This window comes from Herpailurus yagouaroundi, unplaced genomic scaffold (assembly GCF_014898765.1).
Source record: "Herpailurus yagouaroundi ecotype Mexico unplaced genomic scaffold, PumYag 214, whole genome shotgun sequence".
NCBI classification, from domain to species: Eukaryota; Metazoa; Chordata; class Mammalia; order Carnivora; family Felidae; genus Herpailurus; species Herpailurus yagouaroundi.
In genome coordinates this window covers 2,673,134-2,687,023 of record NW_024412445.1, presented here as the reverse complement: position 1 = coordinate 2,687,023, position 13,890 = coordinate 2,673,134, and the positions used below count along the sequence as shown (strand labels likewise).

General features: G+C 43.5%; 1 protein-coding gene across 1 annotated transcript in view; it reads right to left on the bottom strand.

Moving 5' to 3' along the window:
• The window catches only part of ABCA13 (ATP binding cassette subfamily A member 13), a 412,425-nt gene that overhangs the window by 386,817 nt on the left and 11,718 nt on the right, over positions 1 to 13,890 (bottom strand). The window contains exon 2 of the mRNA XM_040455040.1: positions 710 to 803. Coding sequence (XP_040310974.1) covers positions 710 to 803 — 94 coding nt within the window. The remainder of the gene's footprint in view (positions 1 to 709; positions 804 to 13,890) is intronic.

Here is a 13,890-nt window from a genome sequence, read left to right as displayed (position 1 = left end):
CACCATCCCCATTGCCATCATCATCATCACCACCATCATCACCATCATCATTACCATCATCACCACCATTATCACCATCACCAACATCATCACTACCTCCACCAACAATAACATCATCACCATTATAACTATCACCACCATCATCACTATCATCACCATCACCGTCATCACTACTATCACCATCCTCGTCACCATCGTCACCATCATCATCAGCATCATCACTATCTTTGCCACCAACAACATCATCACCATCGTCATCACTATGACACCATGATAGCTGTCATCACTGTCACTATCATCATCGTCATCATCACCATCATCACCAGCACCATCCGCACCACCATAACCACCAATGCCATCACTATCTTGTTGATAAACTAAAGTGTATCTGTCACTTTTTACCTCTTCTTCTACTCTTTATATATCTATAATAGCATCTAAACCTATTCTCACAAAGGCAGTTTAGTTAGAAGAATAAATCTATATGCTAGATGGAACAGGTATGTGTGAATATGATTCTTAACAGAAAAAAATACAAATTGATGCTTACTGACACATACCCTGGAAATATAGCTGTTGTGGTATCACAGTGAACCTTATGCATTCATTCCACTCAGAACTCACAGTTTATAAACAACAGAGGAAAGAGCTGCATTTTCTTCCTCCAGAGGGTCTATAATGCAAGAAGTGTAGCCAAAGTGACACTCACAATTGTCTCTGTGTCTGGGAGGCTCTTGAAAACGAAGCACTGTCAGAATCATGAAGAGGATACATGGCCAAAAGAATTCAGCAAGAGAAAGGACCTAAAGAAGGATGTTGGGAAAAAAAAAAATTAGAGTTTGAATAAATGGCAAAGCATTGTAATAGCCCCCTTGCCTGCAGGATGGGTTGCTGCTCACTCAGGCCTCCCTTAAAGGAGGTCATTGTCAAGGCTTTGGGTGGCTCAATCAGTTGGGTGTCTAACTCTTGGTTTCGGTTCAGGTCGTGATCTCTTGGATTGTGGGTTCGAGTCCCTCATGGAGCTCCGCGCTACCAGTGCAGAGCCTGCTTGGGATTCTCTCTCTCTCCCTCTCTCTCTGTCCCTACCATGCTCTCTCTCTCTCAAGAATAAATAAACTTAAAATTTTTTAATTAAAAAAAAAGGAGATTATTGTCATCCTTACTGAGCGTCTCTGAGAACCCTGATTTGAACCACGGGTCCACGGTTCGTTCATCATCTGGACCCGCGACTGTCACCTCCTTGTACGTTTCCCAAAACACTTGTTTTCTGTTTCTTTCTTTTTTGTCCACATTATTTTTTTTAATGTTTATTTATTCTTGAGAGAGAGGGAGAGACAGACAGAGCATGAGCAGGGGAGGGGCAGAGCGAGAGAGGGACACAGAATCCGAAGCAGGCTCCAGGCTCTGAGCTGTTGGCACACAGCCCGACACGGGGCTTGAACTCACGAGCTGTGAGATCATGACCTGAGCTGAAGTCGGACGCTTAACAGACTGAGCCACCCAGGCACCCCTCCACATTCCTAATTATGGCAGACTTGATGACATTAAAGAAATTCAATAAAAAACTTCATTCATATTTCTCACTTTCCAACAAGCTATTTTAATTTTTCCAATTTCTTTAACATTCCTGCCTTTCCACTTACACAGGCATTTTCCCCGAGGTGGTGGGGGCACAGACATCGACATTCATTTTTCGAGCATCTTCCGGTGATGCCACACGAGGCTCATACCTAGTCCCTTACCAGTTGCATAACATTCTTACCAAATGGATACACCATGGTTCCCATATCTTCCATCAGTGAATAGTGTTTGTGCCTAAATAATTCTTCTTTTGAATTACTTTCTTAAGACTGGAACAAATTCCTGAAAGTCAGATTACTGGAGCCAAATCTCCTGACACAGACAACAAAAGAGCCACATGTAACAATCATGGTAATTCGCATAGCTTTGCGTCCTCAGTCAAAAAAGACAAAGGAATTACCATGGATGCATGGAATTTAATTATTTGAGAATGAAATACCCAAGGTTCAGCCCAGTGAAAAACTAATTAAGAGGAAAATCCTCAGGGCACTGGGTAGTTCAGTAGGTTAAGCACCAACTCTTGGGACTCTTGGTTTCAGCTTAGGTCATGATCTCATGGTTCAAGAATTTGAGCCCTGCATCGGGCTCTGTTCTGACAGCGCGGAGCTTGCTTGGGATTCTCTCTCTGCCTCTGTCTACCCCTCCCCTACTCATGCTATCTCTGTCTCTCTCAAAATAAGTAAATAATAAAAAAAGAAAAGAATTATCCTCAATTATCACCAGATTATTATATTTTTTTTACATTGTTTTATTTTTGAGAGACAGAGAGAGACAGAGCGTGAGTAGGGGAGGGGCAGAGAGAGAGAGAGAGAGAGAGACAGAATCTGCAGCAGGTTCCAGGCTCCAAGCTGTCAGCACAGAGCCCGAAGTGGGGCTCAAACCCACAAACCATGAAATCGTGACCTGAGCTGAAGTTAGACGCTTAACCAACTGAGCCACTCAGGTGCCCCCAGATTATTCTTTTTGTCCTCATTCTTCTGTGGTTTTATGGGGGATCATGTTCTGTAGACTTCCACTCGTATCATTCCACAAAGACAAGAGTTTATAACCACACACCAAACAGGTTAGGCACTCAATAATGCATGAACAAAAACCTAAAATCTGCAGGTTAGGGAGGTAGGGGTACCCAGCCTAACACTAAAGATGGGTTTTTTTTTAGACTCCCAGTTATAATGCTTTGAGCTAAAACAAACTTTTCGCCTCTTTGGTTCCTTTGCTCTTTGAACTGCCCTTCACAATTCTTCCCTGTAAGGAAATGGCATCGAAATGCGGCCAGGAGGGTGTATGTGGCCTGAAGCCATAAAGACAAAACACAGGTGGAAAGGTTTCGATCCCCGCTGTAGTTAAAGAAAAGAAATCACCGCTTTTGAAAGACTTCATGATGTAATATTTCTTGTGCCAGAAAGTGCATCATTATGGAAAGTTCCCTGACCGAGTGCGGAAATCCAATATCATACATCTTTATAATGGGGCAAATGTCTGCAGGAGGCCAACCTCTACTCAAAGGATGGAGATTAAAACAGCCAGAGAGGTCGGGAACACTCAGAAGACCACCAATTCAAGTCATCTAGCTCATTCTCTACAACAAATAATCATTTCTTCAAGTATGGGAGTAGGGGTGTGGTGTGGGAAGGTTCCATAACTAGTTCCGGCTGAAACTAAATGTGCAAAACAGAAAACATGCCACAAATTCAGCAATGACTTGATGCCGTTAAGAAGAATAAATATAGGCGCACCCGGGTGGCTCAGTCAGTTAAGCGTCAGACTCTTGATTTCGGCTCAGGTCATGATCTCACAGGTCATGATCTCCGTGCTGACAGCACGGAGTCTGCTTGGGATTCTCTCCCTCCCTCCCTCTCTGCCCCTCCCCTGCTCGCCTGCTTTCTCTCTCTCTCAAAATAAACAAATATATTCTCTCTCTCTCAAAATAAATAAATATATTCTTTCTCTCTCAAAATAAATATACTTTGAAAAAAAGAAGAAATACATAATTAACTTTCTGTTTAAAAAAATTTTTAAATAGCATATGATAGCCATTTTTTAAGACAGAGAGGTATAAAGAAGACAGATAATGGTCCATAGACCCAAGACTCGTACGTATAAGAACTCTCGATATTATAAGTAATTACATATATGCATGGTTAGGAAATTTAAAAAGTACAGAAAGAATACAGCCATTCTCCCAAAGGATAAATTATCTCAATTGCTTTCTTTTTAAAAAAAAATTTTTTTTAAGTTTATTTTATTTTTGAAGAGAGAGAGAGAGAGTGTGAGCAGGGGAGGGGCAGAGAGAGGGAGACACAGAATCGGAAGCAGGCTCCAGGCTCTGAGCTGTCAGCACAGAGCCCGATGCGGGGCTCGAACTCATAAACCATGAGATCATGACCTGAGCTGAAGTTGGATGCTTAACCGATGTTGGATGCTAAGCCACCTCAGCTCCCCTCAACAGCTTTCTGAATTCATTTTTTTTAAAGTATATATAAGCCTAACTAATGTTTTTGGAAACAGTTTTTCATATCAGCACTTATAGAACTATCTCATTGTTTTTAAAGAGAACATGATAATCTACTGTAGAATGTAATTTATTCAACCAATCACCTAGTTCATGGAAACGTGCAAGGTTTTCTGTTTGGGGCCATTGCTATCATGAGGTTTCTGTACATATTTGGCTGACTGTTGTAAGTATGCTTACGAAGTGTCGTTGCAAATGAGATTCTTGAGTCAAAGTGTGTATGATTTCTAATCATACAAAACGCACCCTCCAAACACACTCTCCTGAGATTAACAAACCTTCAAATTTCTGTCATTATTTTGTCAAAGTGATATGCAAAAAATGTTTTTCTTTAATTATTAAGGTCAAGCATTTTTCATAAGTCAAATCTACAATAATTCCTTGTCCATTCACTCCCTATTCCTCCCTGTGCACGTTTTTCTATTACATATAAATATATATATGATACAAAAGTGTTCAGTCAGACACAAAACAGGCTAGGCATTCAATAATGCACGAACAGAAATTTACACTCTAGGAGGATAGGAGGATACACGGTTTTACACTAAAGAGGATGTCTTACTGGGGTGCCTGGGTGGCTCAGTGGTCTGACTCTTGATTTGGACTCAGGTCATGATCTCGCGGTTTGTGGGTTTGAGCCCCGCATTTGGCTCTGCACTGAGAGTGTGGAACCTGCTTGGGATTTTCTCTTCCTCTCTCTCTGCCCCTCCCCCCTCCACAAAAGAAATAAATTAACTTAAAAAGAGTGGACACCTGGGTGGCTCAGTCAGTTAAGCGTCCAACTTCAGCTCAGGTCATGATCTCACAGTTCGTGAGTTCAAGCCCCGAGTCAGGCTCTGTGCTGACAACTCAGAGCCTGGAATCTGCTTTGGATTTTGTGTCTCCCTCTCTCTCTGCCCCTCCCCTGCTTGTGGTCTGTCTGTCTGTCTCTCTCAAAAATAAACTTAAAAACATTTTAAAAAATTTTTAAAGAAAAGAGGGCATCTTACTATTTTAAAACCCACTTTACGTACTTTTTTTCTTTCTGTCTGGTTTTTTTTTTTTTTTTTTTTTTTTTACTGGTCTGCAAATCATTGTCTCCTATTTTCTTTTTGAGTTAAGGAATTTCTTCATTGGTCCTTTGTTGGCTTAAAGTATTTAAGCAAATATTTTCTCCAGTGTCTTATTTGCCTTTTAATTGTCAAAATCTTTGATGCAATCAATTCATCAGTCTTTTGATTTATAGCATCTGGATTCTTGTTCCTACACATAATGAATGAATGATCATCATTCAAGGGACCCTTATCATGGCCAAGTTAAAATAGGCAGTGGCAGCTGTGAAGCTATAAGAATTTACCTGTCCAGTCCTCACTTCAGTGGAAAATCTCCAGTTTCAAATGGAAATAACATCGTTAAAAAAGCAAAACTCTACGTCGTATAATCTAGCAATTTCTTAAAGATCTTGAACTGAAACAGAACCCCAGTTACACTTTAAAAAATAGTATCTCAGGGGGCGCCTGGGTGGTTGAGTCAGTTAAGCATCCGACTTCGGCTCAGGTCATGATCTCATGGTTCGTGAGTTCTAGCCCCAAGTCAGGCTCTGCACAGGCTCTGTGCAGCCTATGTCTCTCTCTCTCTCTCTGACCCTCCCCTGCTCTCTCTCTCTCTCTCTCTCTCTTTCAAAAATAAATAAACGTTAAAGAAAATAGTATGTTAGTTTTTTATTTGTAAGCTAATCACCAGCTACTCCAAAAAGCACAGGTAGGGTAAAAATCTCCCATTGTTCGAATGTGAAATAACTCCGTTCAGAAGACAAGTATCAAAACGCCCAGTTCTGCTGTGTCACTGCCCATTGTGAGCCAGTGAATCACCTCCTTTCACAAGACTCTCTCCCAGAGGCGCTCAGAGGCTCTTTCTCACCATATTTTTGTACCCTGGTTTCCTTCTCATGTGTCCTCATTGTCCTGGAGTCTTACCTGACATTTTTGATCCCCTGCTTGCTAACTGGGAATGCTTCCCCCATCGCCCACACCGCGGGGCCCCCATGAGGGGCTTCCCCGCACTGGAAGGGCCGAGAACAGACAGCACCCATGCTGTCCCCTAAGGCAGCCCGGAGCAGATGCTACAAGATGCTGTGCTCTCAAGAAATTAATCAGCTTGGAGCTCCTGGGGGACTCAGTCAGCTGGGCATCCGACTTTGGCTCCGGTCATGATCTCGCAGTTCGTGAGTTCGAGCCCCGCATCGGGTTTTTTGCTGTCAGCACAGAACCTGCTTTGGATCCTCTGTCCCCCTCTGTCTCTGCCCCTCCCCTGCTTGCGCTCTCTCAAAAATAAACATTAAAAAAGAAAGAAAGAAAAGAAAAAAAAGAATCGGCTGGGAGAATCACCTGGGCTCACAAAACAGCAGCCACTGGATCAGGTGCCCACACAGCAGGGGAGCTCCCACCAGGGAATGGAAAAAGTATTCAGTTCTGCACCCCAGATTCCACAGTCGCCCTCCCCATGACCTCAATGAGTGCCCCTCCTTGGTTCCTAAAAACACAGCTGAGATGCAGCAGCATTTGGCGGAGACTTTCACAGCACACACACAGAAATACATACGTCAACGGCTCTCGGGTAAAACATTGGTGTCTCCTTACAGACTTTTTCTTCTTCCAGACAGAATGAGACGAGACAAAGAAAAGAAGGTGGAGGAGAAAGAGAGCCAACTTGTCTTTATATAAGATGAAAGCCACAAAAATGCCAAGAAACAGGTCTCTAGAGCAGATCAAGCAAGTTCAGTCCTAACTCAGCCCAGCAGCTCCAAACCTGTCATCCTGGGGGGCCTCCCCAGCGCCTGCATCTGCGGGGTGAGAGCCCTGAAGGCATCACCTCCCTCTTTCTTCCCGCAGGAGTCAGAGAAAGCTGCGAGCAATAAACGAAACACAGAGAAGTGAGCAAGGAGTCTGAGTCTGTTGGAGAACAACTTCCCCGAAATTGGATGGAGTGAGTATGCTATAAAATACTGGACGAGGGGCGCCTGGGTGGCGCAGTCGGTTAAGCGTCCGACTTCAGCCAGGTCACGATCTCGCGGTCCGTGAGTTCGAGCCCCGCGTCGGGCTCTGGGCTGATGGCTCGGAGCCTGGAGCCTGTTTCCGATTCTGTGTCTCCCTCTCTCTCTGCCCCTCCCCCGTTCATGCTCTGTCTCTCTCTGTCCCAAAAATAAATAAAACGTTGGAAAAAAAAAAAAATTAAAAAAAAAAAAATACTGGACGAAGGGGAACCCAGGGGGGCTCAGTTGGTTAAACATCCGACTCTTGATCTCGGCTCAGGTCATGATCTCACGGTTCGTGAGATCAAGCCCCGGATGAGGGTCTGTCCTGACAGCAGAGCCTGCTTGGGATTCTCTCTCTCCTTCTCTCTTTGCCCCTCCCCTGTTTGCACCCTATCTCTCTCTCTCTCTCTCTCTCAAAATAAATGAAAAATTAAAAAAAAAAAAAACTTTTAAATGAAAACTATAAAAATAAAACACTGGAGAAAATTCCAAAGCGGAGCCCAGAGCCCAGAGCCCAGCAAGGGTAATAATGTCTGCATCTCCTGCCTTGGGGATGTGAGTCCTCCCTCATCCCCACCACCCCCCCCCCCCTGCTGTTGGCAATCAGCATATATAGGGTAAGCTCAGGGACCGCACTGGGGTTTGAAGGAGAAATCAGACTGGTCTCAGATCTATCGACAAGAGAGTCCAGAAAAACACAACACCCGGCTGAGCCCTCCCAGAACGAATCAGATTAAAAGAAAGCGCAAAAGAAATCAGATTAGACAAAAGAAAGCTGTCTAAGCATTCCGGAGGGACTCACCCAAACACGCAAACCAAAGTCATAAAGCACGACTGGAAAAGAAACAACCCAAAGAACATGAAATTTCTTTACAACTGCTTCGTAAAGAAAAACAATTTAGTAAGAGCAAACTTTCGGAAAAAAAGAGCTCAAAAGAAAAAAAAGGATGGTAAATGAAAAAGAGAGGTTGCAGATGTAAGGAAAGCACAACAATAACAGAATGATGATTGTGGAAATCCAAAATTTAGACCTAGAAACTACACAGAGAGCAGACGCTGGTTGAATTTGAATTTCTGCATCAGAGGAACAGTCTGAGATCACAACGGGGATTTTCTTTAAAACATTTTTAAAGGTAGAACCATAAACACAGAAAAGCATCCGACAAATACAACAAACAACATGCTCAGAGATAGAACACAGAACTTCCCGGGAATAGAGAAGAGTTGTTCTGAAGACCAAAAGAATATGTTGTATTTCAGGGGGGAAAAATAAGCTATAGCTGAGCTATGGCTATCGAGCCCCAAAGATAAAGGAAGATTTGCACAGGTCTCCAGAAGGGGAGAAAAAAGGCAACTCACTGAAAGGAGGGGGAAAAATCAGTCCAGCCTCAAATATATCTTCGCAACATTCAGCGCTGGATGCCGACGCATCAGTATTTACAAAGTTCAAAGAGAAAGAAAGTGTGATAAAAATATGATAACCAACCAAAATGGCCCTTAAATGAAAAGCAACATATGAATATTCTCAATCGTAAAGAACACAGATCATTTATTAACCTGAGCCAAGATCAAGAGTCAGACGCTTAACCGACTGAGCCAACCAGTGTTTTATACCATATTCACTCCATCCAGTTTGGGGCAAATTGTTCTACGACTTTGGATTCTTTTCATCTGATTATGTGAAGCCCTAGTCCATGAAACCCAAGGGGGAAATCTGGGCAATGACATCCGGCCAAAATAAAAAATGGGGCAAAGTTTATTTTTTTTTTTTCAACGTTTATTTATTTTTGGGACAGAGAGAGACAGAGCATGAACGGGGGAGGGGCAGAGAGAGAGGGAGACACAGAATCGGAAACAGGCTCCAGGCTCTGAGCCATCAGCCCAGAGCCTGACGCGGGGCTCGAACTCCCGGACCGCGAGATCGTGACCTGGCTGAAGTCGGACGCTTAACCGACTGCGCCACCCAGGCGCCCCATAATGGGCAAAGTTTAATACCCAGTGATGTCACCTCTGATTCTGGTAGCACGTCAGCTAGAAACTACAGGACTCCTGCTAGGAGAACACAGTTCTTACTGCATGGCTGGACTTCCAGAAAGAAATCTCCAGAGAGCTGGGGCGAGGAGAGTGACAAAAAATAAATCAAAGAGAAGAGAGAATCATAAGTTGAATCTTTAAGTGTAAGATTTAGTTATAAAGGAAAGTCCCCTCAAGGGGAATGGAGGAGAGGCAGGTAGGGCAATATTTAAATAACGAATGCCTGAGAATTCTCCAGAACATACGATGACAGAGATTCATTGATAATGGAAATATAACATTTACCAGGAAACATAAATCCACATTAAAAACTTCAGCACAGTGCGAAGTGTCTGTCTTCGGCTCAGGTCATGATCTCACGGTTCCTGGGTTCAAGCCCCGTGTCAGGCTCTGTGCCGACAGCTCGGAGCCTGGAGCCTGCTTGGGATTCTGTGTCTGCCTCTCTCTTCTCTGCCCCTCCCCAACTTGTGCCCTGTCTCTCTCTGTCTCTCTGTCTCTGTCTCTCTCTCTCTCTCAAAAGTATTAAAAAAGTTATTTAAAAAACCCAAAAACTTCAGCACAATTAAGTCAAAGAAAAGATCTCAAAAGCAATTCAAGAAATAAAGCCACACCATGTCAAAGGAATGGTCAGACTTGCAAGGGACTCAGCAAGAGCAAGAAACCAGAAGATGATTAAATATCTTTAGATTCAGACAAGAGGCTTAAGAAAAAGAACCATCATATATAGAAAGGATCATAACGTAATAAGAGAAGTGAGAGGAGAGGAAGATGCAATAATTAGAGGCATTTATAAACTTATTAAACGTCCTCAAGAAAATAGAAACCAATAAGTGATAGAAACAGAGAGAGAAAATTAGAGGGGCGCCTGGCTGGCTTAGTTGGTGGAGCTTGTGACTCTTGATCTCAGAGCTCCACGCTGAGTACAGATTACTCAAAAATAAAAGCTTAGGAAAAAAAGGCAATCACGAATTTACTTTCATCCAAGAAAATTCAATACCTGTCTCTCAATAATTCCCTACACCGGTAAGAATTACTTAGAAAAATACATTTTTTTGAAATAGTACTTTTTAAATAAGATGCCGTTTATAGTTTTGACAAAAGTATAAAACACCTAGGGAAGAAAATCTTCCCAAAATACGTGCAATTCTTTCATGAAGGAAATTGTGAAACTTTATTGAAAGACACCAGAGAGAACCGGGTAAACAAACAGAGCACGTGCGACGCACAAGCAATGTCAATATCACCAAGGGGTTCATTCTACCCAAGCTAGTCCATGGGCTCAACGCAATTCCAGTGGAATCCCGACAAGTTTTTCCTGTTGCATTTTGATTTGGCAGGTGTCGATTTTAATAAGCTGGTTCGGGAATGTACCCGGGAGATCAAAGGTCAATATCCAAGACAATTTTCATCAACGGCTTGAAGGGATTTGTCCTCTCACGTATCAAAACTTCCAATAAAATTAAGATGGGAAGACACAGCGTACTGTCAGTTCAGCGATACAGAAACTGACCTGAGGAGAGGCAAAGAGAGCCCTGGAACAGAACTTGGCATATTTGGAAACCTGATAGAGGAAGAAGGTGGTCAGCGGACCAATGGCAGAAAAAGTTGCTACTCAACAAACAACCAGGTCATGGGTGATCTGCAGAGTCGGGGACCAGAGGCAGGGAGGTATCCGATCCTGAGCTCTCATTTTATACAAAGCTCTAAAAGTGAGAAAAAGAAACTTTAAGATGTTTATAAGAATACATGGCGCACCTTCTTCATGTCTTGGTGGTCTTAAACACGACAGAAAAAAGCATGAACAACAAAGGGAAATTAAGCCATATTAAAATTAAAATCTCTATTCTTCAGAAAAGCTATTTTTTTAGAAGTGTCATTTATATAACAAAATTTTTTAATGTTTATTTTTGAGAAAGAGACAGCGCACGAGCAGGGGAAGGGCAGAGACAGAGGGAGACACAGAATCCGAAACAGGCTCCAGGCTCCAAGCTGTCAGCACAGAGTCCGACGCGGGACTCAAACCCACGAACCACGAAATCATAACCTGAGCCGGAGTCAGACACTTAATGGACTGAGCCACCTAGCAGCCAGCCACAGACTTGGAGAATCTGTTTCAACATATGTAATTGACATTCCAGAATATATACACATTCCTACAAATCAGTGGGGAGATTGATTACCCCATAGAAAATACTCAAAGGATAAGAGCAGAGAGGAGCAAATTAGGAACACCCCATAACACACACGACAGGGTGCTCGGTCTCAGCAGTAGGAAGTAATTAGGAAGATGCAAATTAAACCCCAACAAAATACCATTTTACACCCACCAGTTCAGAAAAAAGTAAAACTTCTGACACCACCAAGTGTCGGTGGGGACACGGATCCACAGAAACTTTAGAAAACAGCCCGACAACATTAACAAAGTGGAAGGTGCACATTCTATGACCCATATATTTCAACAACTATATAATAAGTTGAAGCATATTAATTTATCTTATTACACTGGTTTGAGCCTATGAAAAGGGTTCGAGCTAGTACGTAATTACATACATGAATCAAGATGTGTGCCCAAGAATGCTTATGTTATTTTGTGAATGAGAAAAAAGAAACCGGAAGTCATGCAAAAATACAGGAGAATGTATCGTTCAATTGCTGTCCACTGAGCAGTGAAAATAAGTGCACTCAGGGGCTCCTGGGGGGCTCAGTGGGTGGAGTCTGTGACTCTTGATATTAACTCAAGTCATGATCTTCAGGTTGGTGGGTTGGAGCCCCAAGTCGGGCTCTGTGCTGACAGTGTGGAGACTGCTTAAGATTCTCTCTCTCTCTCTGTCCCTCTCTCTCTCTCCGTCCCTCTCCTCTGCTCTCACTCTCTCTCTCTCTCTCTAAAAGAAAAGGAGGGGTGCCTGGGTGGCTCAGTTGATTAAGCCTCCCACTCTTGATTTCTGCTTAGGTCATGATCTCGAGGTTCGTGGGTTCGAGCCCCACGTTGGGCTCTGTGCTGACAGTGTGGCACCCGTTTGGGATTCTCTCTCTCTCTCTCCCTCTCTCTCTCTCTCTCAAAAAATAAATAAACATAAAAAAAGTTTTTTAAAAAAGTGCACTCATCCATCCATCCATCCATCCATTCATCCATTCATTCATCAGGGAGTGGGTCGAAGTGTCAGGCACTGAGGAACAGCAGTGAACACCCACGGCCGAGTCCCTGCCTGGCAGGATGGAGCAGATGTATGCATACACATCCCAAGAGTGCGGTTCCCCCCGGGGATGCACGTGTGCGGACGACCAGGCCCTGTCCTCACACCCTTTGTCGGCATAGCCCTGGACCGTCTGCAAGCTCGTGCTCATCCGTTATTTTAGCCTTCCACCAACCAGTGAGGTAGGTCACGTTGTGCACAGTCTGTTGCCCGGTCTCCTTGGACTAGTTTTCAAGGGAACCTGAATCAACCTCAGGCCTGTGGATGAAATAAACACTTTCCCATCTTACTTGAACAGAACGTTTTATGAGCGGAGCCTAATGAAACCCATTTTTAAATCCTCAGGCTTAGTCGGGCAGTGTGTGGTTTCGGTTACAACTGAAAACCACAAAGAACCAAACGCCCGTGTACAAAAAGCACAATTGCTGATGAATCAAGAAGGAAGGAGGCTCTTACCAGGAAGAAGGTAGTCATGAGACTCACGGAGGAAAACATCATAACAAGTTTAGAATATCAAGGAAGCTGAAGCAAAGCGTGTAATTAGTCTGCTGCTCGGTCTTTGGAAACAAAGGGCTTTGCCTAGAGCGTGAAATTCTATTGTGTCTCTTTGGGGCGTGCTTGGATCTCTGGATGTCAGCCTCTCAGAAGAGGGGACTTTCCCAGAAGTATTATGAGGTCCTAGCTGTAAACCCTGCAATAAGAGAAGGTCCAAACAAAGCCTGACTCAAGACCAAATAGCAACCATCCACCCAGTTGGCCTAAATCCATTGCCACCTTGACCTGGGACTTCCAAACCCCTCTCCAACAGAGTCCAAAATTCCCTCTCTAAGAAAGCCTTTGCAAATCTTTATGTTGGCCAATGAGTTAGCTGGGGGCCAAGAGATAGAAATGGATGAGTTCTCTCACTCTCCTACTTTTTTGTTTTTGTTTTTGTTTTTTTGGTGCTGTTACTTTTTTGGCTTTATATTGAAAAGCAATTGCTTTTTGTTCAACACTCACATACTAAACATTCATGTTGCACCTGTTCAAGGTGTCCAAAACAGACTCAACCAGGGTCTCCTGGATGGCTCAGCTGGTTAAGCATCCGACTCTTGATTTCAGCTCAGGCCATGATCTCACAGTTTGTGAGATGGAGCCCCACATTGGGCTCTGCGCTGGCAACGCAGAGTCTGCCTGGGATTCTGTCTCTCCCTCTCTCTGTCCCTCCCCAGTTCACGCTCTATCTCTCTCTCTCTCTTAAAATAAGCAAACATTTTTTTAAAATTTAAAAACAACAAGGGCACCTGGGTGGCTCAGTCGGTTAAGTGTCTGACTTCGGCTCAGGTCATGATCTCATGGCTCGTGGATTTGAACCCCGCATTGGACTCTGTGCTGACGCCTGATTCAGATTCTGTGTCTCCCTGTCTCTCTGCCCCTCCCCTGCCCACACTCTGTCTCTCTCTCTCTCTCTCTCGAAAATAAACAAACATTAAAACAAAATAATAATAAATAATTTAAAAAAAAAACAAAGAAGGGGCGCCTGGGTGGCGCAGTCGGTTAAGCGTCCGACTTCAGCC